This window comes from Haliotis cracherodii, unplaced genomic scaffold (genome assembly GCF_022045235.1).
Source record: "Haliotis cracherodii isolate W230 unplaced genomic scaffold, xgHalCrac1.p SCAF_1, whole genome shotgun sequence".
In the NCBI taxonomy this organism is placed as follows: Eukaryota; Metazoa; Mollusca; class Gastropoda; order Lepetellida; family Haliotidae; genus Haliotis; species Haliotis cracherodii.
This window is the reverse complement of record NW_027266264.1, coordinates 23,768,373-23,793,768: the sequence shown is the minus strand read 5'-3', so window position 1 is coordinate 23,793,768 and position 25,396 is coordinate 23,768,373. Positions and strand designations below refer to the sequence as shown.

The 25,396-nt window shown below is 40.5% G+C and overlaps 2 protein-coding genes across 3 annotated transcripts; one reads left to right on the top strand and one right to left on the bottom strand.

Annotated features, from left to right (window-relative positions):
* Window positions 1–3,688: 3,688 nt before the first annotated feature.
* On the bottom strand, window positions 3,689–12,743 carry LOC139462208 (ATPase inhibitor mai-2, mitochondrial-like). 2 transcript variants are annotated; one of them, XM_071243799.1, is made up of 6 exons: window positions 12,643–12,743; window positions 10,036–10,078; window positions 9,588–9,613; window positions 9,357–9,420; window positions 6,163–6,243; window positions 3,689–4,070 (listed from the first exon to the last, which is right to left on the bottom strand). In XM_071243799.1, exons 1-6 carry the CDS (start codon window positions 12,741–12,743, stop codon window positions 4,011–4,013), a joined length of 375 nt encoding a protein of 124 aa, XP_071099900.1. In that variant the 3' UTR covers window positions 3,689–4,010. The 2 variants fall into 2 exon arrangements, with proteins under 2 accessions (XP_071099900.1, XP_071099908.1); XM_071243807.1 differs by lacking the exon at window positions 6,163–6,243 and adding an exon at window positions 6,839–6,919 and having other exon boundaries at window positions 12,643–12,721.
* A 2,711-nt stretch (window positions 12,744–15,454) lies between these two features.
* On the top strand, window positions 15,455–21,848 carry LOC139474745 (glutathione S-transferase omega-1-like). The gene is made up of 6 exons (XM_071257866.1): window positions 15,455–15,562; window positions 16,456–16,566; window positions 17,530–17,689; window positions 18,380–18,477; window positions 20,246–20,447; window positions 21,136–21,848. Exons 2-6 carry the CDS (start codon window positions 16,468–16,470, stop codon window positions 21,375–21,377), a joined length of 801 nt encoding a protein of 266 aa, XP_071113967.1. The 5' UTR covers window positions 15,455–15,562; window positions 16,456–16,467; the 3' UTR covers window positions 21,378–21,848.
* The last annotated feature ends 3,548 nt before the right edge of the window (window positions 21,849–25,396 follow it).

Genomic DNA, 25,396 nt, shown 5'->3' with positions numbered 1-25,396 from the left:
TGTAATATCCGCGCTTATTGTTACGTCGTAACTCCTGTAGCGTCTTCCGTTGAGCTATAGTCAAGTCATTTGCGATTCCGTAACCATTCAAGTGTAAGAAATATCAAGTGTCAGGTTCACTGCAATGGAAATAGCACTTTTCTCAACTTCGGAGGGGGCACGGGTGGCCTAGTCGTCTAAGGCGCCGCGATTCGCTGTGCAGAGTTGCGTCCCTTGGGCACGCCAGAAACCTATGATTATGGGTTCGAATCCCGGTTCACCCCGATTATGTTTCTAGGTTTGTCAGCACCATACCCGTGCTCGTGGGTTTCACCGAAGTGGTACACGTCTGAGACCTGCATCACCTGCATCCTCCCACATTAAGCTGACACGCCGCAATATAACTGGAATACTGTTAAAAGCGGCGTTAAACCCAACTCACTCACTCACTCAACCTCGGAAAACTCAGTCTTTCACACTGAAGTATATAATGAGTGCCACTCTTCACTTGTCTGTTGTCACTACAGCTTGATAACCGTTTAAGAAAATACATCGAAATGTCGCTAATGCAACAACCAGATTTTGCTATCCATAAAGTTGTACGTTTTCTTACTTACTCACCAAGTTCTAATTGTCTGAGTAGTTAATTTGTTCATATGTTTTGATGTTAACACCTGAGGACCTGTTAACAACTTTTAGGACACATTGGAAGAGACAAGAACCTTGCCAGGATTCTTGAGAGGTGAATACCATTTGTCATGCTTAATGATAACGATGTACCACTATAGTGCATTTGTTGAGTATATGTATCCATTCAAATGTAAACCTCGCAGGATGAGACAGGAATGATGTGGACCGTTTGAGAAAATACTTCAGCAAATACTTTGAACAAAGGTAACTCTGCATTGGGATTTGCGGGTAAATTTTGTCAATATGTGCGTTCGTTTACATTTGAACAGAAACATCATGGGCATAACGCATTGTTCAGACTATGAATATACTACTTGAAAACACAGAATCAATATAATTTAAAAGTAATTGTAACCAATAAAAGAACCGGATAACAAGTACTTCGATTAAAAAATAGTGTACAGGAATATAATGGTATTACATCGATAACCAACCTGCGTGTAAAGATTAAATCGTCTGAAATGTACCCATTAATTATAAGTAAAACAGTTATAGTTTTGGGTAGGACTAAGGGAAAGACGTAAACGAATGTTGATACATGTTCCATAGAATGTAAAATCCCTTCTTTATCTAGACATGTTTATGTGAAGAAACACACTTTTCGCAGAAATATAAGCCACAACTCAATCTTTTCAAGTCCAAGATGCGTCCATTGATAGTAATTACTTTTGCTTTGACTAATTTGAGCCTGCTACACCTTCTGCACCCATAACTACTTGAGGATTTTGGCATCTTTATGACTGTCTGCATATGTAATAACAGTAACGGGATAATACCATAAAGACAAGGAATGTACGTGGGAGAAATTTAGTGTCGGGAGAATGAGATGATACAGCGAAACTACCGCCACGGTACTTTAGCTCTCCTTGTGATAATATCAGGTTACAGACACACGATCAGGCAATTCTGACAGCACCAACGTCATTAAACAATTTATCTGTTAAATTGAGAATGGAGTCAAAGTAAGCAAAACAGTATTGAAGTTTGATTATTTTTCGCGTCTGACACGCCATCCAACCAAATTACAAAGCTGGTGATCCTTTTGGCACAAGCTGAGGTGACATGGGGTTTAACGTCGCATCCAAGAGTATTGCACTTATGGATGTGCTGACGCCGATTTACAGTGCATGCCCACAGAGATTCTATGCGGCAGTTTAACATGAATACCCCACTCAGACACATATACTGACTCCGAGCCAACCAGTCCTTGTTTTAGCCCCTTACTGCCGAGCGCCAGACAAGTTAACAAGTACCATCTTAAAACGTCTTTTGGTATGACGCGGCAGGGATCGAACCGGCACCTTTCGCTCTCGGTCGGACGCTCTACCACAGACCACAGAGGCAGTAACAAACAAACAAGATAACACCTGTAATATACCATACCAAAAAAGTAGGGGATAATATGATTGGTTGGTTTGTTTGTTTGTTGTTTAACGCCGCACTCAGCAATATCCCAGCTATATGGTGGCGGTCTGTAAATAATCGAGTCCGGACCAGACAATCCAGTGATTGATATCATGAGCATCGCATCACGCAATTGGGATCGATGACATGCATCAACCAAGTCAGCGAGTCATCCCTTAGTCGCCTTTACAGCAAGCATGGGTTGCTGAAGACCTATTCTACCCCGGATCTTCAGGGGTCGGGATAGGAGGAATCATTACGACATATCTGATTGGTAAATGATCATATCTGCCGGGGAGTAGGATCAGACCTATTGGGTTCTGACCGTTGGTGTGAGGAGATGGTGGCACCAGACAGGGTAACAACAAGTAGCATCTTTTAACGTCTTTTGATATGACACGACCAGGTTTGATCCCCGGACCTTCCGCTCTACCATTAGACAACAGAGGCAGCCCTCGGATGAAAGAAAGGCTACACAGGTCATCAGCTCTCAGACTGATATAGTTAGTTTGCTTGGTTTGTTTGTTGTTTTAGGCGGCACTCATCAATATTCCAGCTATATAACGGCGGCCTGTGAATAATCGAGTCTGGACCAGACAATCCATTGATTGATATCATGAGCAACGGTCCATGCCATTGGGATCAATGACATGCTTCAACCAAGTCAGCAAGCCTGACCACCCGATCCCGTTAGTCGCCTCCTATGACAAACACAGTCGACTTTTACAGCACCTATTCACCTATGCTGAAGACCTATTCTACCCGGGATCTCCACGTGTGTCACATTGATATAATCGCAACCTAAAACATTTATAGTATTGGCTCGTGACACGTGATGAGACCTGGATCATTAACTATGGTCCCAAAAGCAAACATTAATCAGTGGAGTGGAAACCAAGGAATTTAAAGCAACCTGATACACTATGAGTGGTAAATACTATGAGGTTTTTGAAGATTGCATGTCTATCGTAGGTCCATCAATCACTGACGTGGTGTTCTGCATCAGGGCAATAGTCCGGTTCATACCAGTCATGTTGCAATAGCTGATGTACACAAATGTTGATATGAGCTTCTATCCAATCTACCTTTTCTTAGATCTGGACCCAAGTGACTGTCAGTCATTTTCAAATTCGAAAAAAACGCTTGCATGTTCTGAGATTTAACCAACAACAGGTTGCTGCTGTTGAGAGCTGCTTGACAGACCAGGATTTGACTTCTACAATACAGGGAACTGATATTGAAAAGAGATTGAACAAGTGTACTGAACTGAAAGGGGGCAATATTGGAAAATAATTAAAGCTCACAATATTTCAGTTTTATACAGACATTTATTGCACATTAACATCCTGTTAGTCCAGGAACTCCCTACTGAACAATTACTGTTTGTCTGCCTCTCCCGATGGCAAGATGTTTCCAGCTGACACTGACGCTTGCGTGCACCGATTTTCCAAAGAGATCTTTCCTCAATTCATGCAGCATGCACTTTGTTGAAATCCGCAACACAACTGCTATTTTACTTTTTAGGTGACACTGCTATCATAAAAGAAAGCTGTGAATGGCAGCATTTGAGTGAACAACTTGCAAACAAAGGATTCTTAAAAAATAAAAAACAAAATCAAATTTGCAGTGATTTTTATTATGGAACGGTTTCCTGGTGGAAGCGCAGAACTCTGTAATGCCATACAGCCACGTTGGCCAGTCATACACACATCCTCAAGGAGTACACAAATACACACACTCTTGGATATCTACCACTTAAATCAGGACTCAAACTGTACAGCTGGTACTATCAATAATCATTTCTTATAATTTACAAAAGCCTCCATTTAGTTTCCCTGTGTTAACGGAAATGATTTCAGTTGTACTGAACCTGAATTTGATGCTTCATCGAGCATTGTAGTTACTACTAATTACTGGCATGTATCACAACAGGGGAACTACTTCTCCCCTGCATCCTTTAACTGAGAAATCTTCTTCTTGTGCCTGTCAATGGCTTCCTGAAGAAAGAAAATATCAACCTGTTAGAAGACAACACCACAATAAAAAGTCTTCAAAATCGAGCAATAAAGTCAAAGGGTCCCTATCTCAACCCTTATATCAAACTTAAATATTCAAGGTCCCTAGATTCAAATATCACAGACCCCAGGACTCTCCTATATTTTTGACACTGTATTGCAAAAGATAACACTCCAAATGACAACAGCAAATTTCCAAGTCAATTACAACTTAACGTTACATTCAATTGTTTCAAGTCTAAAATATGCAAGTGTTGACAGTGAGTGAGTTGGGTTTACGCTGCTTTTAACAGTATTCCAGTTATATCACGGGGTGTCAGCTTAATGTGGGAGGAAAGCCCGGAGTGATGCAGGTCTCAGACATTTACCACCTCTGTGAAACCCACGATCACGGGTATGGTGCTGACAAACCTAGAAACATAATCGGGGTGAACCGGGATTCGAACCCACAATCATACGTTTCTGGTGTGCCCAAGGGACACAACTCTGCACAGCAAATCGCAGCGCCTTAGAGGACTGGGCCACCTATGCCCCCTCAAGTGTTGACAAGAACAGTCAAATGCTAACTCAACAACCATAAATTGCCATTATTGGAATACATCTTATGTCTTGACTTACGCTGGTAGAGTGGGCCCCAAAGGGTCAGGATGGTTGTACAGACCCAGTAATATAGATTTTTACATAATCATGAAAAACACAAAAAAGCTTGTCATTGTATTTATACATCTCATTTTATCTACTCATAATTAATCTCTAGGGTTTCACGAGATGTTTAGAATGGCCAAAAAAAAAATGTATGTTGTGTCGGGAGGGACACACAATATTATAAAGAGTACCAAATTCTTGACAAGAAATATGAAGTTCTGGTAAGTAAAGGAATTATAATCTTACAGTACAGTACACTTTACCGTTTCATTACTTCACAGAACCGTCATACTTTCTGTAAGGACCCTTGAAATTAGTAAGTGGCGGTCCTCTGGACCCCTAGTTTGGAAGGTCAATGTAAAACCCTGAATCTCTATGCTGCCACGCCTATATACTAAATAAACAGATGTACTCCGCTTATCCCAAGATCACTGTCCTTTCCCACATTGCCTATCCATCCATGCATATCTTTCCACATAAACTAAAAAATATTCCTCATGATCATTAGGAGAAAGAAACATGCATAAAATGTTATGTTCATCATTGATTTAGCAGGTACAGAGAAGATGGTTCAAGAATGGTTAGTCGCCTCTTACGACAAGCATAGTTGCCTTTTACGGCAAGTATGGGTTGCTGAAGACCTATTTTACCCCGGATCTTCACGGGTCGGTGGACGTTGAACAAGCAGGCCATAGAATAAGATTTTTTTACTGACCTGCAGGTAAACTTTCAAATTACGAGTTTCTACTGGCTATAAGATAAGCAAGCTAGGCGTGTAACTAAGAAGGTGAGGAACAAAAATACTTAACTTGACATGTAAACACATCTAGGCACCGAACTCATATATAGTAAGACATGTATTAGTTTGATACATAGCAGATTTAGAAGAAATATATCCAAATGCAATGACATGCAAAGTAATGTCAGTATGATATAAAATGAGCGAGTCAGTAAATGTGTTGCTGTTGAAACTTCTGAGAGGACTGTCCACCCAACTTACACATACTACTGTCCCTCCAATGTATTAATATTACTTTTCTCCAAATTATTATACTACTGTCCTCTCAACATATTTTACCACTGTCCATCCAAATGATAATACTACTGTTTCCCAAACTTATTATACCACTGTTTGTCCAAATTATAATACAACTGTCCCCCAAACAACCAAATATTTTACTCCACTTCCCAAACTTATTATACTACTGTCTCACCAACTTATTATACAACTGTCCCCAAAACTTATTATTATCATACTTTTGTCCCCAAAATAATAATTATACTACTTTTCCCCAAAATTATTTATATTACTGTCCCCCAAATTTATTTTACTTCTGCCTACCCCTCCCAAAATATTTATTACACTACTGTCCCTCCCAAATTAATAGTTGGCTCTCTCTGGCGACGCTTCTGACCCTTAGCCTTCTACCTTGTGATTGTTAATCTGTTTCTGGTGGTGCTTGATCTCCTCATCCAGATGGTCATGTAGGGCAGTCAGCTGAGCAGCTTGCTGGCAGACGGCAGAGAAGACAGATTAACAAAACAACACCGACCTTGGATCAGGAAGGGAACCCTACTCAATACTGAGCCTGTCGGAATGCTTTCAGTCAGCATGGAGAAATATCAAAAACAATTTACGTAAATACTTTCCCTTTGCGGAAAATATGTGCCAATCAGTTCTTTCCCTTACATGTGAAGTCTGAAAGATTCCAAGAGACCGATTGAGTGGGATACAGTTCTACACACGACACATGCAGCAACGGGTCCATGCTAGGGAGGCAGAGAGAGAGTTAGAAGCAGTGACCAACTATTAACATCAAGGCAATCAAACCCACCTTCACAACTTGCACAGAACACTGTCAGAATAGGGTAGCATCATACTTTCATCATCAACCAGGAAATCACAATTTCCACATTTGTTTTGTTTACCCTTTCAAAGATTGCTTCAACAAATATCAAAGGTTCAAAACCTATTTCTTTTGGTCTTAAATGAACCTGCAAGACAATGGCTAGTTGTCTCTAATGACTGTGCCCAATGACAATGACTAGCTGCAAGTTGTTCAAGTTGTTGATCATGCCCTGGGCCATGTGTTCTATGGTCAAACCTGGTGCATTTTCATTTGTTTGGAGTGGAATTTGATCTCATCCTCCATCATATCCTTCATTTTGTCCAGCTGAACCTTTTGCTGCATGCAGGAGGGAGAAACAAACATTGTACATTGTATCCTTTAACATTAATACATTGTATCCTTCAACATAATAACACTGTACATTGTATTCTTTAACATTAATACACTGTACATTGTATCCTTTAACATTAATACATCGTATCCTTTAACAAAATTGAATCATTACATTGTATCCATTCACATTAATACATTGTACATTGTATCCTTTAACATTAATACATTGTATCCTTTAACATTAATACATTGTACATTGTATCCATTCACATTAATACATTGTACATTGTATCCTTTAACATTAATACATTATAACACGGCCTGTCTCTACACCATGCATACAGGTGTTGGGGCAGTCAGCCGTGTCACAGCTGTATCATACATATTCTAGATCTCGTATCCTTAACATTACAACACGGCCTGTCTCTACACCATGCATGCAGGTGGTGGGTCAGGCAGCCGTGTCACAGCTGTATCATACATATTCTAGATCTCGTATCCTTTAACATAATAACACAGCCTGTCTCTACACCATGCATACAGGTGGTGGGTCAGGCAGCCATGTCACAGCTGTATCATACATATTCTAGATCTTGTATCCTTAACATTATAACACGGCCTGTCTCTACACCATGCATACATGTGGTGGGTCAGGCAGCAATGTCACACCTCCATCACAGCTATATCGGAGATATATTTAAGCTGTATGATTATGTATCACAGGTACAGTATTTCCTGTTATAAGCGCCTTGGATGCTTAGAAACTTGACAAACAGGGGTGCTTATTAATACCTAACAGTAAAATTTGTTTTCGGCAGCAGTGATGTTTGTTAGTTGTTTAACACCTCACTCAGCAATATTCCAAATATAAGACTGCTGTCTGTAAACAGTCGAGTTTGGATCTCACAATCCAGTTATTGACATCATGAGCATCGATATATGCAATTGGGATACGATGACATGCATCAATCAAGTCAATGAGCCTGACCACCTGATCCCATTAGTCGCCTCTTACGACAAGCATAGTTGCCTTTTGATATGCATGGGTTGCTGAAGACCTATTCTCTATCTGGATGTTAATTGGTTGAGCAGTAGTGAGTAGAAATCAATACTAGTTACTGGGGATTCCTTAACACTGCTGTTATTTTAGTAAAAAATCTTAAATATAAACAAGAAAAGTAAGGACTGTCGGACAAATTTTGGGTGGGGGCACTTTAAACATCATTTACAGATTGGTCTGAAAGGTTGGTCAGATATTGCTTTTGGAACAGCAATATCACATATGCATAACATCTTTATCACATATCATATTTATATCTACATCAGATACAATTATGACAGCAGCAACCATTGTGATACCAGCTGCCATTGTGACACCAGCTGCTATTGTGATACCAGTTGTCATTCTGACAGCAGCTACCATGGTGATACCAGTTGCCATTGTGATACCAGCTGCTATTGTGACACCACCTGCCACAGTATCACCAGCAACCACTTCAGTCAGCTCAAAGGACCAGCATAAAAAACCCTACTAGGGATCGGGTATCTACCAGAATCAAACAGGGTTTAGATTTGTATTTTTAAGTTGATGCTTCATGTGTGCTTCCAACAACTGGTTAAATGAAAACTCAAAATTCTGCAAGGTCTATCCTAATGAACTGGAGCTTATCTGCAGGGATGAAAAATCTAAGCTGCAGAGCTATTCTCTGGAAGAGGAAAGACATTTTTGAAACATTGTAAATACACAGCCAAACATTATTTTGTATTGAACACTGATATTGTGACACTGCTTAGATCTTAGCCATACCCCAGCATTATCAAACAAGTGTCACACAATGTCACCATGAGGCTAAACTATACATAGGTCACAGCGTATAGGAGTTCTTCCAAGGTATTTCACCCAACTAACCATACTGACAACACGGTCTCCCAATTTTATATCAAATACGTCTACAGGGCTTAATTTAAGGAACTGGATTTTACATGCACCAGGTGTATGATGACATGAAAACCTAGTTTCACCAGACAAAACCAGGTTGCTCCCTGGTGCCATTAATTAATCAAAGTTGAAACAGATGCATAAACTAGTCTGAAACCTTAGAGGTATTGAGCGTGTTTAAAGAAAAATGTGTTGAAAAGTAAGGGTTAGTCAAACACAAATTTTAGATGTTTTCACATACATTTGGTGAATATACCCAGTAGAAATAAATATTTGGTTGCACTTTTCAATAATAGGTTGCACTGGTGCATGTTGTATACAGTTAAATCGAGCCCTGGTCCACAAGAAACAATTTAACACGGACACTCTATGGGTCTTTCATCCATATGTAGTCAAAATATGAATTTGTAATGATATGTCAATCCATCCCAGCCATCTACCTAACTGACCTATGAAGCCAACACAAAGTGTACATAACAATGGACGTGCGTGTCTCCTCACCAGTTTGCGGAAGTACTGCTCTTCCTGTGCTGCTTCCATCTTCCCGAAGCTTCCACCAGCGTCTCTGTAGACAAATAGTGCACATAGTAAGGCTTGGAAAGAACTTACAAAATTAGGACCATGCAATGGATGAGACATTGGTTAAATTTTATAAACTGTTCAATTTACTTTTCCTTAAACTTGCTGTGAAGAACAAAAGGATAAAGTGAAAAAATAGGTTGCTGTGGTTACCTGACACTGCCGCCTGATCCACCTCCCTGAAACACATTACCCTTTGTGCAAATAATTTGTATTGGAGACATAATGATAACGGCTCTTAAAATTTGTACATAGATTTCATGAATAAAATCGGTGGCAAGGATATCTTTGGCTCGACAAGCGTCCAATTCCGAGACATTTTTGTCCATGGATCAAGTCAGAGATGCCAGAATGTTATTTTATGACATTAATCTAAACTCTGCAATGATAATGGGTCATGATTTAGTAGAAACAAACACCAGGTAACTCCTTTTTTAGCATACTGACAATAGGATTTCATACTTATCACTTTGTTCAATGAGTTGCATCAGATGATCGACAACAGGGCAATTTTCCCATTGGGTCAAGGAACGACAGGAAATCTTTCCTGGACTCATACTAATAAATGGCTTCAGACATGGGTAACCATGGTTACACTCACCTTGCCTGCACCGGATCCCCATTCTCCGCTCATGTAGCGCACTCTGGAACATCACCACATAAATCAATTTATGATTTTAACAAATTAAATCACAAATGAAGAAACTACAGTGACCCTGTTCACACTGTGAAATAAACATGGAATGTTTGTCAATTAACTCCCAGTGATAATGGCTGTTCAATATCTTGTTATTAACAATTTGAGTATATCAGCCATCCTGTGAAGAGCCAAGTTGGAATTGGTTTTTAGCAACCCATGCTTGTCGTAACAGGCGAATAACAGGACCAGGTGGTCAGACTCACTGACTTAGATTTTGCATGTCATTGTATTGCAATTGAGTAGATCTATGATCATGATATCAATCACTGGATTGGATGGTCCAGACCCGATTATGTAAAGACGTCATATAGCTGCAAAACTGGAGCAAAGAATTCATATTAGCCACTGTCCGGGTATGCTGGTATCAGTGATGTTTAGTGTTGTTTACTAAAAGTAACAGGAATAATACATACTACACAAACAAGTTAATGGTCAGACGACAGTTACAAAACATAGAAAACACAGTATTAAGACATTTCTAATTGCAAATCCAGTTGAAAAAGGTTTAATGTATCCTAAAAATTAGCATTGTGTGCAAATCATATGTACTATGCAAACACACCGACTGGCGTTAGGAATTGGCACTAGTCCTATAGTCCTTGCCAAACTGTGTGTTTGTTTTGTCAATGCACCTGCAATCTGTGTTATCCATGAGCAATAGGGACATACACATCGCTACCATGATGTGTTGTTTTCACTTGAGATTTCATCTTGGTCAGTCGTCAACCATGCAAGGTTGATAGAGGAAGAGCCATTACATGGCTGTAGGATTATTATTCACAAAGGAATGTGGGCCAGAGAACTGGTTGTAGCCAAAGTGTGATTGGCAGACTATGGCAGGGATTCCAATCCACCAATTCCATTCAGAATCGTCCTCGCTCTGGTAGGCCAAGATCAACTTCGTACCCATGGCATTATGTCAACGCACCGTCACAGATAGACATCTGAGAGATGAACTGTGACATGCAACTGGTATTGCAAGCCCACAATATTTGATCTCAGAAGGAAGCAGTTCGACCACCTCTTCTCCAACGTCATAGGGCAGCATACAGGGTCTGGTGCAACTATAGCAGAGTTCACGTCTACTGACAGCCTGGAGAGAGATTTGCTGATCATTTTGGCGGTGGAACAGTGATGGTTTGGGATGGAATTTCTATGCACCACAGTACTCCTCATTACGTTGTCCAAGGAAATTTGACCGGTATCAGAGAGACGAGATTTTACACCATTTTGTTGTTCCCTCTCTTTGCCAAATTGGAACTGGTTCGATTCTTCAAGATGACAATGCTAGATCCCATCGTGCCAGGCTCGTGAATAATCTTCTCAACCAAACTGGCATTCAACAAATGGATTAGCCTGCATACTCACTGATCATGCATTGGACAACTTGGCCAGACAAGTGAGAGACAATCATTGGCAACCTGCTACCTGCAAAGAATTGGGCCAGTTCCTTCAAGCAGAGTGGCAAGCTATTTCACTGACGGTTCCGCATCTGACCGACAGCATGAATCAACTGTTTACGAGCACAAGGTGAATTCACTTGGTATTGACAAGGTGAACGATTGTAACACAGTTCTGTTTGACCCCTAAAAGCTGAAGTATTGTCTGAGACTTTCATGACATGTCTCTTTATTGATTTGCATGCTTGTGGTACTCACATCTTACCAAACTGTATTACAATGAATTTCTCTTTCTGTATTAAACCTAAATATCATCAATAAAGTTTGTGACCCTTAACTTGTTTTGAGTAGCATATAAGCCCGAAATTCTTCTTTTACTTAAGATATCTTTAACATAATACAAACTAACTCATGGTAGCACCGCTAGTGCAAAGCTGTATCGATGGAACCTTACTGAAAGTATGCTCAGTATCATATGACTCTTATTTGGAGAGGGAACAAGTATCCACGTGCAAAGACGTATGCATCTTTGTCCTGTGTTATGGGTTTTCGGACGCTTTAGCAACATTTGTAGTCTTCTCGCTTCACAAGAACAACAGTAAAACATCTCACTCACTTATAAAAGACAACCTGATCTTGACAACAGGCAATCATCTGTGTATTTGAAATGTCTGAGTGACGTCAAAACCTTGTTATTGCGTGAGTAATCATAATATAAACATGGACGTCCGAACAATAGGCTACAAGATCCGACGATATCTTGTAGCCTTCCAGTCCTGTGAGTTGTGTATTTTAATAAATTATACAAACAAATATATTCGTGAAAAAGGGTGCAGAAAATTGATGGCGGAATTCTTTTAAACTCTTTTACTGTCACTGCTGCTGCTCCAAGTTCGCGTACACCTAAATGAAGACATCCTGGCCAGACTGATGAAACTCACTGAGCAGTGGGCTATGGGCCTTGTGGCCGCGCCAGTGGTGCACCCGCAACGAATAATACCAACATGAACTCAGATTTATGTAAGAAACTTTCACCAAAAAGAACGAGACCTGCTTTATTAGGAACAACTGACATGCACTGTCATGTCAAAACTGATGTCATTCTCACCCAAAAAGTCGCAATGTCCCTGGTAATCTTCGTGCAGCCATGTCGCAATCCAAGGTCACAAGTACAGGGGCAAGTAACTCTGACGTCGCCAAGCAATGCATACCGCTACTGTTTCCGTAACAACTTTCGATTTGACCAATTAAGGGAAATAATTATTGTCTAAACAAGTTATCTATGTGTGCCGATTGTGTTTTTTTTTACAGGAACAACAATTCGACGGTTGTGTTTTTAAATCATACATGAAAATATTTTCCGAGTGAGACATGTCACATGACCGATTCAGTTCTCAAACCAAAACTATGAATAAGAGCTCCACACACAGAAGCCGCGTCGCACCCCTACCCCTAATAGTGTGATATAAATGTTGGTGTCCACCGCGTCTTTCACTGTCATATTGTTATGACCAGCCCACCCCACCCACCCCACCCACCCCACCACTATAATAAAAAATAAATGACAAGTCCTAGACTGACATTAAGTACCAAAAATATCCTGGTTACCGTATTTAAAAATACATATCTGGGACATTATCTAGACTTGCCATTTTTCCATGGGACACTAAACGACGTGAAGTTGTCATGACAGCAGTTCAAATAGTATCAGATGTCAGCTTGACAGCAGTTCAATTAGTATTAGATGTCAGCCATTAAATTTTTTTTTGTCTGTAGTCTGGTTTGTGAGTGTAAACTTCTGACGAAGTAGAATGGGTTCTATTGTTTGTATGGGGCTTTTGCGTTAAAACAAATTGTCGTTTGTACACCACATATCAATATGTGTATACATTCTTCATGAAACAAATGATATCCTAAACTTGACAGAATTAATGTTTTTCAATAAGACAAAAAATGTGTGTGAAACTCGATTTTCAGCTTTATCATACTTCCATTCCAGTATTTCTCATAACCAAATAGAGAATTAATACACTGTGTTATCGAGTATGTTTAAAAAGACATCGCAGTTAGTTTTGTTCAATACTCCTGAGGCGGTGGTTAGCCAAGTGGTCAAAGAGTTCGCCCGTCACGCCGAAGACCCGGGTTCGATCTCCCACATGGGTACAATGTGTGAAGCCCATTTCTGGTGTCCCCCGCCATGATATTGCTGGAATACTACTAAAAGGGGCGTAAAACCATACTCACTCACTAAAAATTGCATTAACTGCGCATGTTTTTAACTGGGAATCGTGTTAAAGGATGGGCCTGTCTGGAGTTCTGCATTAAGGGGATAACACAAGTATTAATCGACTCAGAGTCAGTATAATATATGTCTGACTGGGGTATCCATGTTAAACTGCGACTTATGGTATCTCAGTGGATGCCGGAATGCCGTCGGAATGAAAATTCTTTGTTTATTCCTGGACATTCGAAGTGCATTCTAAAACTTCTGACTGCATTCTGAGTGCATTCCAAATATTCGGGCCCATTCTTGTGGCCGGCCCGAATGTTTTGCTCATGCTCAAAACTTTCGAGGTGCATTCGAAGTAGAGATCGAAATATCGAACGGCATTCGAAGTGTATTCTAACTGTTCTCTGACGGCATTCTAATATTCTTACGGCATTCCAACAGCATTCGAAACATTCTGATCGCAGTCGAGGGAGAATCGAAACGCAAAGCCACTTCAAATCCTGCCAGAATGTCCCTCGAATGAGCAAGATTGCACCTTGAATGCATCTCGATTGCAGCCGGAATCTATTCGTGTTACATTCTAAGTACATCAGATGTACATTCTTAGTATTCGAGATGCTCTCTGTTTGAATTCTTGGACGTTCGAACCATATTCGGCCGCCATTCGGGGAGCGTTCTGACTGCATTCGAGGTGAATTCGTACAGCATTCGAGGCATCTTCCAGCCAGACTTCGGGCGGTATTCGGGCAGCAATCGAACTGCACTCGTATGGCATTCGAAGTGCATTCTAAATATTCTGACTGCATTCTAAATATTCCTACTGTGTTCCAACTATACCGGAATGTGCAAGAATCATTCGAGGCGGGTTCGAAGCGCATTCTAAGTATTCGAACGGCATTCTTACATAGCTTGGTTAATTTGAAATTCCCTCCCGAATGTGGCACGAATTTTGAAAATTCTTCAATCCGGCTGGTTCTGCTTGATTCCTGCTGATTCCGAATAAGTGTGACGGGGGCTTTAACTATCACACCTGTCATTGGATTTCATGCTCACTCACAAAGAGACGAATAGAAACATAGGTGTTTTATATTGTTTTAACGATTGTTCTTCAGGTCTTTGCTACCCACCAGCTCGCTAAACAGAAATGAGAAGTGCATGTATATCTACAAAGGGTAGATTCTATATGAGATTATTAAAAACATGGGACATTCATTTTTCAATATGTTAGGCCTACTAGGTTACATAATAGATCTATATCAGATCCGTTATGTTTAGCCTTCCGATGACGTTGACAGGAAGTGACTTACGTAAGGGTTCTAGAAGCAAATAATATTCTTTGTCCAGTCACGATGACATGAGCTTTAAACCGGATTCTCGGAAACGAGCACTTTCGCGGAAACGACAATCCATGAATAAAGCCTGCATAAATCATTAACCGGTTTGTTTCTTCTCAAACCGGAATGTCATTCTGGAATGTGAACGAGAAGCCTTCGACGTTGTTATTTGCAATAAAATTGTTTTTTTCGAACCTGGGGTTAATCCAATTGCTGAGTAATGGGGATACGAAATGCTTATTTACGTATACAAATCGTAAAATATCTTCTTGCAAACCGTAAACAAGAAGTTGGAAGGCATTTAAGAATAAAATAACTCAAACCAGAATACATAGTCAGGTGAAGGTCGGAACGAGACGGAAGCTTAGATCCGGGTTCACAAAAGTTCCGATATATAACTGAGCTGCTGCACTACAGACATTACAGAACGCAGAACATTCGAGGAAATCACAATCTGACACAAGGTAGGTAAACAATGGTTTATTTATAATTTTTACATTTCTTCTCCTTGTCATCTTACAAATACAGAACGAATTTAATGTTCCTACTTACGTTCAGATGATAAAGAACACATGCAGGACCAACACTGGCAACAGTTCCATTACAGCTAGACTGACGATGACTTACGACCAGTGATGTGACTGTCCTGGCAGGCTGACACACTGTTATTAATTGCTGGAATCAGTAAGAATGTGCCCGCCACCTCGGCGATTTGTTTCTGAAGCGTTGGCCGAGTGCATGGGTGAGTGAGTGAGTGAGGGGTGAGTGAACGAGCGAACGAGTTGATGAGTGTTTGTTTGGTTGCTGTTAACGCTGCACTCAGCAATATTCCAGCTATATGACTGCGGTCTGTAAGTAATCGAGCCTGGACCAGACAATCCAGTGATTGAAACATGAGCATCGATCCAGAGCTAGCTTGCCTCGGGAAGATGCTAAACATTTTCTCTTGAGAAACCACTTGATTAATGAAGCTGAAACTTCACCTGCTTGTTTCCACCAATGATCTGTCATTTCTGCTCAAAATGTACTGTTGCTCTTATTAAGTTCTCTCAAGATACATATTTGGCTATGTAAACATTTTCTCTGCAATTGCTAGACTGACGAATCGTATTTAACTGTTTTTTCGTTAAACAGTTGGATAAATAGCTAGGAATTAGAAAACATTTAGTTACTTTTTTAAAAATTGTTAACATGTTTGTCTTCAGTATTTATATGAAGAACTTATCAGGATAGCATGTTGCAAACAGCTTTTGTAATGTGGTTATCTTTGTTGATATTTCAAACGTTTGACTATAAATCCAGGTGAACTACAGTGCAGTGGCACTATCTTTTATCTCCATAATTATGTGTCTTTCAGAATATCAGCACAATGGCGCTCATGGAGGATATCCTTAGGAAGCCGACAGACCCACTGCAGGAGGGTCTTGAACTACGCATGTATAGCATGCGCATGTGTCCGTATGCACAGGTACACAATTCATGTTTTATTACTTGGTTATAAATTACCCTAACCTAAAATACAGGAATGTGAAAAAAAGTTTAAAATTATAGTTTTTTGTTTTTTTTATTCCCACCAAGTCTTATAATCACACTTCCGAGAAAACATCCGAAGTTGACTCTCTTCCTGAACCAGAGAAGTGATACATGATCAATGGTCCATAAATGTTTGGTCAAACCGTGAGATGTAATCTCAATGAATACAATGTACTCCAAGTAGTCTGTGGATTTATTCCCATCAAAGTGCTAACAAATTACAGAATACCTGCAAGGTCATCTTCCCGAGGCAAGGGAGTTATCTAAATCTAAAAGTCCAGTTTCCACCCTTGCCGAACTAGGATGGAATTTCTGGGCTCAACCATGCGCAAAGTGCCTATTACGAATTATGTCCCTTCTATGACCTTCTTATTGACCAATAAGATTCCACCTCTCATATTGCTTGCATTTGCTTCAAACAAAATTGCGGCATCCAGTCAAGATGACCTGATTGATGTTCAAGATATATACTGTAATAAAATGAGTCTTACCTTGCAAAGTGCATCAAATCACATGAGCACCTTGATTTAAAACATGAAAAGATTTTGAAACTATATGTCATCAACCAGTTGACGGTACACATCAATTGCAAATCTTGCAGTTGACCTAAATCTGCACGTTGAAATCCATGTTAGTTTACGAACTAGATGTCGATATTGTTACACGATTTTGATTGGACTATGCATAGACTTAAAATTGTTAGTACAGCCAAAGTATATCTCCATTATTGCAGCCTAGTTCGGCAAGGGTGGAAACTGGACTTACACAGTTAACTCCCTTGCCTCGGGAAGATGGCAATAGTTTGCTCCGAACATAATGCTTAACTTCATTTCAGGTTGCGTTCTTGTTCTTGTTCTTGATAACTGTGTAAGTACATGTCTTCCTTCTCTACATGCAGCGCGCCCGGCTGATACTGGCAGCGAAGGGAGTGAAGTACAACTGCATCAACATCGACCTGAACAACAAGCCAGATTGGTTCTTCGACATCAACCCCTATGGCGAGGTGCCAGTTGTCATCCACAATGGCAGCAATGTGTACGAATCACTGATATGTGCAGGTATGATCTTGTGTGAATAGAAAGATCTGCAATCTCATTAAAATCGTATCTTAGTTATGTTATTGCTAAACAAAGATCTGAGGACCTCCCATTACGGGTCATGTCAGAAGGAATTGGTTGGATGAAAGGTCGTTCTGACGTGACCCGGAATGGGATGTCCTCAGATCTTTGTTTAGCAGCAGCGAGATCTGATTTTAATGAGATTGGAAAGATCTGCGACTTACTGTCATATTTCTTCATGGTGATCAAAATCACAATCAGATGGCAGGGAGTTCTCAATCAAACAACAATATAATGTGTATATATAAATGCTGTACCTGCTGAGATGAATACAGAGGGAAAATAATTAAAATATATATATATAATGTGCTACCTGGCTAATTTCAGTCGCCCAGAGATCATAGATCAGTTCTACCACTGGTTCTCTTTAAATAAATGACTGGCCATTGTCATATTGCCCCTGGTCAAGCATGAGCTAGCACGAGCAACATTTTTGTCAGCCACTGCAACAAACTTGGGGTTCTGGAGATCTAATTTAAACCCTTCAATTTGCAAAAGAAGAGTCAAATATGTAATAATGGATATTAAATTTCAATTTTTCTGTTTTACGGAGTAATATTTCCTTCATATATGCAAGAAATAACCTCAAATTTTTGAAACCATATCATTTTTCGTAATTTCTTTCTGAAGAATACCTTGAGGAGGCCTTCTCTACACCTACCCTTTACAGTTCGGACCCGGTGAAGCGTGCCTGGGAGAAGATATACTTCAACCACTGGACCAAGAAGGTATGAAGTCATTGATCAATACTACTCAATGTTTATGGGGATACTATCATATTGGTGGGTGACTGACTGCCTGGAGATGTTGTCATACAAATAGTATTCCTGTAAATGATTGCCTGGAGATGTTGTCATCAGGGAAATTTTTAAAACATTTGATTGCATTTTAAGCAATTTCGTGCAGTTTGAACAACATTCACACCAAGAAATGTAATAAGTCAATGGCAAAAATCAATAAGTCAAATAAACAAGATGACAGATGCAGTAAAATTTCGAAGTTAAATCAGTACTTTTAAAAAATCGGGCATAGCTTACGCGCACCTGACTACCCGCCAGGTCTGGGAGCATTACTGCCATAAACTTCAACCCCCATCCCCCAGACACAAGGACAACTGTCACAAGCGTGCAATGTCTGACCTTTTCCCCATGTTGAAGCATATTGAAAAAAACTTATCTTGTACTTACCTTTTGATGAAAAAACAAAACTCCATTGCAAACATAAGACATTAATACAACATATATCCCAATGTTATGGGGTTTTGGACGCTGAAGAAATATTCATAGTTTTCTCGCTAATCACATGAACTGTAAAACATCTCATTCACTTACAGGCTAAAAGACAACTTTATCTTAAAAACAAGCCATCAGCTGACTCTGAGTATTTACAATTTCTGTGTGACGCCACACCCGACGTTATAGTGCAAGTATTCATGACAGAAAACGTATAATGTCCGAAAACCTATGCTGGTGAAAGCTCTGATCGAAAACAGCACAATCCGCGACGGTTGTCCGTTTTTCGATCATATTTTTTGGAATTTTTTTTTTAAAAAAAAATATTAAATTTTTACGCGGATGATGAATTTTTCTGAGGACTACTGTTTTAAAAAACGCGATTTTCCGCGTTTCCACGGAAATTTCACATCCCTGTGTCATACAAATAGTATTCCTGTGAATGATTGCCTGGAGATGTTGTCATACAAATAGTATTCCTGTGAATGATTGCCTGGAGATGTTGTCATACAAATAGTATTCCTGTGAATGATTGCCTGGAGATGTTGTCATACAAATAGTATTCCTGTGAATGATTGCCTGGAGATGTTGTCATACAAATAGTATTCCTGTGAATGATTGCCTACTGAGCATGAAACAAAAAGTCACATTTTTCTAAATTGTCTTGCTGTCCCTATGAAAGGCAAAGTGGTATGTGTCCTGTGTAACTCAATAAGTCAGTGTCCATTAACAATTTCCTTAAAAGTGTTTTATACATAAATGGATGGTTTTGGAGACACACACAGGCTACTTTTGATCTACATATGTTCCCTGTTGTGTCCCTTGGGCACACCAGAAACCTATGATTGTAGGTTCAAATCCTGGTTCGCCCCAATTATGTTTCTAGGTTTGTCAGCACCATACCCGTTCTCGTGGGTTTCACCGAAGTGGTAAACATCTGAGACCTGCATCACTTCGAGCTTTCCTCCCACAATTAAGCTGACACTCCGTGATATAACTGGAATACTGTTAAAAGAGGAGTTAAACCCAACTCACTCACTCCCTGTAGTGAGTGAATAATTATGGTTTTACACTGCTTTTAGCACTTTTCCAACAATGTCAAGGCAAGGAACCCCAGAATGGTCTTCATGCATTGTACTCATGTGGGGAATGGAACCCGGGCCTTAGGTGTCACAAGCAAACGCTTTAACCACTATGCTACTCCTTGACCCTGGTGTGGTGGGCATGACTGTCGTATGTTTACATATTCCGGTGTATTGTACAGGGTATCCCAGCTTTCTACAGCCTACTGAAAGCTGGCCATCTGGACCCGGAACTGACAAACAGGCTGAACGAACATGTGTCAACTATGGATCAATACTTGAAGAAAGCTGACACTCCCTATTTCCATGGCAACACACCTGGTTTCCCGGACTACATGATCTGGCCTTGGTTTGAGAGGATCCCCATGATGGGTGAAATAACTGGTAAGGATGACATTTAGAGATTGGTCAACTTGTTGGTTTGCTACCCGGGTACCCACTATCAGTCTCAAGAGTTGGGTACAAAAGGTCCCCTTGGGAACTGTATATAAAAACATGTATGAAATGATCTGGTCATGCATATGCTGCAGTTGACTGAAGCTTTATCTTTATTCAAACATATTAAAGTCAGTTATCCAATTAAACAGTTGTTTCCAAATATCTTGTGTTTTTTGCATACACAAGTAATTTCATGCTTTAATCACAAAAACATTTCAAAGCACATTTTCAAGTCATCAAAAAGTTCCAGCTTGAAGTATTTGGCTGATGAACGTGTACGCCTAACCATACACCATAGTGGGTGTGCAATTACAAATATTTCAGGGAGTGAGTGAGTTTGGAATAATGCTGCTTCAAACAGTATTTCAGTGATGTCACTGCATCAGCATGAAAACCTTAAGTAATGTTTACCACCGTGATAAAAACCCACGAGCAAAGGTATGGGGCTGGAAAACCTAGAAACATGATCAAGCCCAATCTGGGATTTAAACCCGTGATGCAACTCTGTCCAGCCTTTGATGACTGGGCCACCTGTGTGCCCTCATTGATGTCTCAACATGGCACAGCTGTGTATTGTGAGTTCCTGTATTTTCATAACTCCATGATGTGATGGTGGCAATGGTTCTCTTTCCAGGCTACAAGGCAGATGAGACCAAGTACCCTGCCATCACTGCCTGGGTGGCCCGGATGTGGAAGGACCCGGTTGTGCAGGAATGTAAGATTGACAGTCGACTGTTTGTGGAGCATTATGGCAAGTACAGAACAGGCAGACCTGACTTCACCATCGGAGCAGACGCCAAACGGGCACCGGTAGCAGAGGCACTTGAGAACCTGGATGGTCTCCGTGATCCTAAAACAAGATTCAAGCAGACATGATGACATCAACCAGTTGTGTTGGGTGGTCTCTGGAAGGTTTAAGCAAGATTCAAACAGTCACTGTTTCAAGCAGACAAAACTTGTATTCTTGTATTATCTAACTTTATTTTCTCATTTTATTTCACAAATCCATCCATATTTCTGAAATAGATGGGAAATCATGTTTATAATGGAAGACTGTTGTTGTATGTTGAGCACTTTTTACTGTCCCTCTGCATTATGTGCTCGATGCACTCATTATGTGTGCTGCCCACATGATCCAAAACATCAAAGACTAACCACGTGTGCTCGTCAGCAACCTGTCCTATTTACCATGCTTGAGTCATGTACATGCATGCTTCAGTCCAGGCCTATTGTGAATATTTAATGGAATATTAGACAACGTGTTAACCTGACTTATCTGCCCAGTCTCACGACTGCTCGAGCCCCTGGGAATGGTGTCACTTCAGTCCAAGGTTTGACTTCCTTACGGACACATTACTTTTTATTGCCACATTGTTGCAACCCATTTCTTAAATGACCCAAGTACTGCTCCATCTGTTTCTGGAGATTACTGTGATTGTAGATCAATGAAGGCTGGTGTGACCGGTGTTGTGAGTCAGGCAGGCTCTACATCATTGATGCAGTACACAGGAAGATCGATCTTCACTAGTATTGAAAAGTTATCAAGTTAATCCGTTCTCCAGGTACATGAAAGTGTTAAACCTGCCATGGATATTTGGTGCATATTGGGACACTGTTTTGTTTATGTTTATGTATTGTTGCTTTCTTGATAAATAAATGTCACATGCCAACACCTGATGTCATTGTCGATCATATTATGAAGGGTGAGGCATGCATGATTTGTTATTCAAATGCGGTCCAGGTCTAATATTGTGGTAACACGTCATTGACCAATCTGGTTCGAAATCACAAACTGTGGTCTGGACAGTGGTGGCTTTAGATCATCTCTATAAGGTTTAGACGGTTGAAAATGGAGGATCAAATGAACTTAATTAAAGGTTAATAGTACAAAGCATCATGTATCTTTGGGATGGTCATTAAAGGATTGAAAAGTTTACAATAAATTGTATATTTATATACTTTTCTGATGTCACACTATGCATTTCTTCATTCTTCATTTGATCCTGGTGTTGAAAAGTCTGAAAACAAAGTTTCCAGCTTCTTAATACATTTTGGCCGAACACCATTCGCCTCAGCATTGCCATCACCCAACCATATGGGTCACGCGCTGTAATCCAGTGCGACCTGACCTTAGCGGCTTATCACCTGACACCCTTTACCACATCTTTCTCTTACAGCTGACAGGCCAAGTGTAATTGTGATGCTGGATGGTCGGTTTGGCATATAGCGGGTGGGATTGGATAAGTAAATAAACATACAATTTAAGGTAAAATTTTCAAAATTTTAACTTATCCTATCTCACAATATGCATTTCATCCCATGGTTGGACAGTGGATTGCAGATACCCTAGCCTGTAGCTGACTAAAACCATGAGATATACACGAGGAAGCTGGTGCTAAACTATGCTTACACTAATCGATTGTTTCACAGTTTAGTTTCTAAACGACATGGACTTGTGAGTGGGTAGGGTACTGCATAAGTGAGGGAAACTCTTAACTTCACTATGACAAAATCATGAGAGCGGGGTAGATCATGTGTTATGTGTCTTCTCATAGGACACCATTTCGAGGACGACCGCGTATCTTCGAAGCAGGGAACCTATTCAGCCACAACTAATAACTACTCCACAAGGGGTCTCCAGACAATTAGTTCTACAAGACAAACAACCACATTCGCTCTAAGACAAGGCTGATCAGCTTGGCAAAGGTATAAACCACAGAGCATTATTGAAGCATGCTTAGACGAGTAGTTGGGATCAACAACATCTGTAAGAGGCTCTTCAAAACAAAACAAAGACATCACATGCTCAAGCCAACGGTTACTCAGTCTGGGAACGTGTGTGACACTGGTAGGAAACAAAGGAATGGGGTTCTAAAATTTATTCAGTAAGTACAGGAAACGAAGCAGAGTCTGTGGCAGCAGGTGTGAGTATTGTCCATCTGAATTGAGGAGTTGTCGTTAACTGTTGTGCCAGGACCAACAGACCAAATAGGTGGCCTTGAACATCGGTGACGGAGATGTCACGTAGGTAATGGGAAGCATAATGTCACGACCCTGACAAGATCCCTCCAAGGCTTTCCATTTGTGATCACCTTTGTGGAGGTGCTATGAGCTTCAGTGATGGTCTTGACGACTCAAATAACCCATGGCAACTAGAGACTCCTGGAGATAAACCAGATGCAGAGATGGAGGGTTTTTGGTGACAGGTGCAGGAGGTGGGATTGAGGCTGTAGAAGGTCCCTTCAGAATGGTAGAAGATGGTACCTTCCATTTACGGAGACTAGCGTGAAATGAGGAGGGGATAGCTTGTCATTCTGACGACGGAAGGCGGCGAAGGCTTCATCCAATTTCTTGGTAATATCCGTCTTGATAAGACTGCGACAGTAGTGTAATGGAGGAGGAAGCAATGTTGGAAACCACAAACCCCGCTAGTGGTCATCGCTGGAGCGACTGCGTTTTAAGTTGAGCTTGTCAGTGATCCAACGGAGGCCAGTAGCTGTGGAGGAAAGGGATGAAGCTTGACTGTCAGTAGTAGTTTCTTGAAAGATGGCCTATGGTCTGCATCCCGTGACTTGGATCTTTGATCGACAGAGTTTTTCAGACTTTTAAGGCAAATATTTGTTGAAGTCTCTGAGAGACTGCACACTGGGAACAGCGGTGACCAAAATTGCAAACTCCACGGCAGTTGCAACAAAGTTCATGTGGATCTCAAGGTGTAAATATGTGGTGACTCTCTTGACAAGCTGGGCGTTTATTCTTATCAGTCCCCATGGCATAGATCAATTCTCTACTATTCAAACACGTCTCCACATGTTAGCAATGAGAATGTGCGAGGGGCATGGGGTGTCAGGTGATCAAGCTGCTTAGGTCAGGTCACAAGGGATTGCAGCGTGTCACCCATTTGTTTGGGTGGTGACTATGGTGATGCGAGAGTTGTTTTTAGAAGCTTGAAACTTTGTTTTAGGATGTTTCCACACCAGGTTAAAAAAAAGGGAGAAATGCATGTGTGTGGGATAGGATAAGTGTAGAAATTATTTCTTTATGACCTCCCCTACAAATCCAACATGGCATAATAGTTTCATTCGCCCTCAACGATTCTCACTGTTCTATGCACAGGGATCAAGGTGAGTGACTTGGGTAATTAATGTTGATTTGAAGACCTGTGAAGATCTGGGTTAGAATTGGTCTTCAGCAACCCATGCTTCCTGTGAAAGGCGACTATGCTTGTCATAAGAGACAACAAAAAGGATCAGGTGGTCTGGCCTGTCAAAATACATGGATTGATGCTCATCCTGTCAATCACTGGACTGTCTTGTCCAGACTCGATTATTTACAGACCGCCATCATATAGCGGGAATATTTCTGAGTGAGGCAATAAAAAAAGTGCATTAATAATGTGCCAAATTCCATTCACCAAATGGATTCTCATAGCGCTACACTATTATTACCCAAATCACTGGGCTGTGTGCACTCGCTTAATATTTTCAGCTCCCTGGGGAGAATACAACACAAGCTGCCTGTGAGGGGCTAGAAGGTTAACAGTCACATGAGCATCTCATCCTACTGGGTACCCATTCACTGCTGGGTGAACAGAGGCAGATTTCGAACAAAGTCACTTGCCTCAGGTGACACCACATGTGGTACATGTGCTTCAGTGTGGGGCAGAACCGAACGTCCCTGAAGCCCTAGAAATACTCAGTAGTTGCTGTCGAATGCATTCATGCATCCAAGGTCTCTCCGCAACCAACGTTGCTTAAAGGGCAAGTTCACACGGAAATGAACCATTTTTTCTTGTACTTTTTCCACATTGAAAGTGTTAACATAGAAGTGTCATAGACAAAAATATGAAAACATCATATTTAATTAACATATTTTTTGCAATAAAACTATTTATA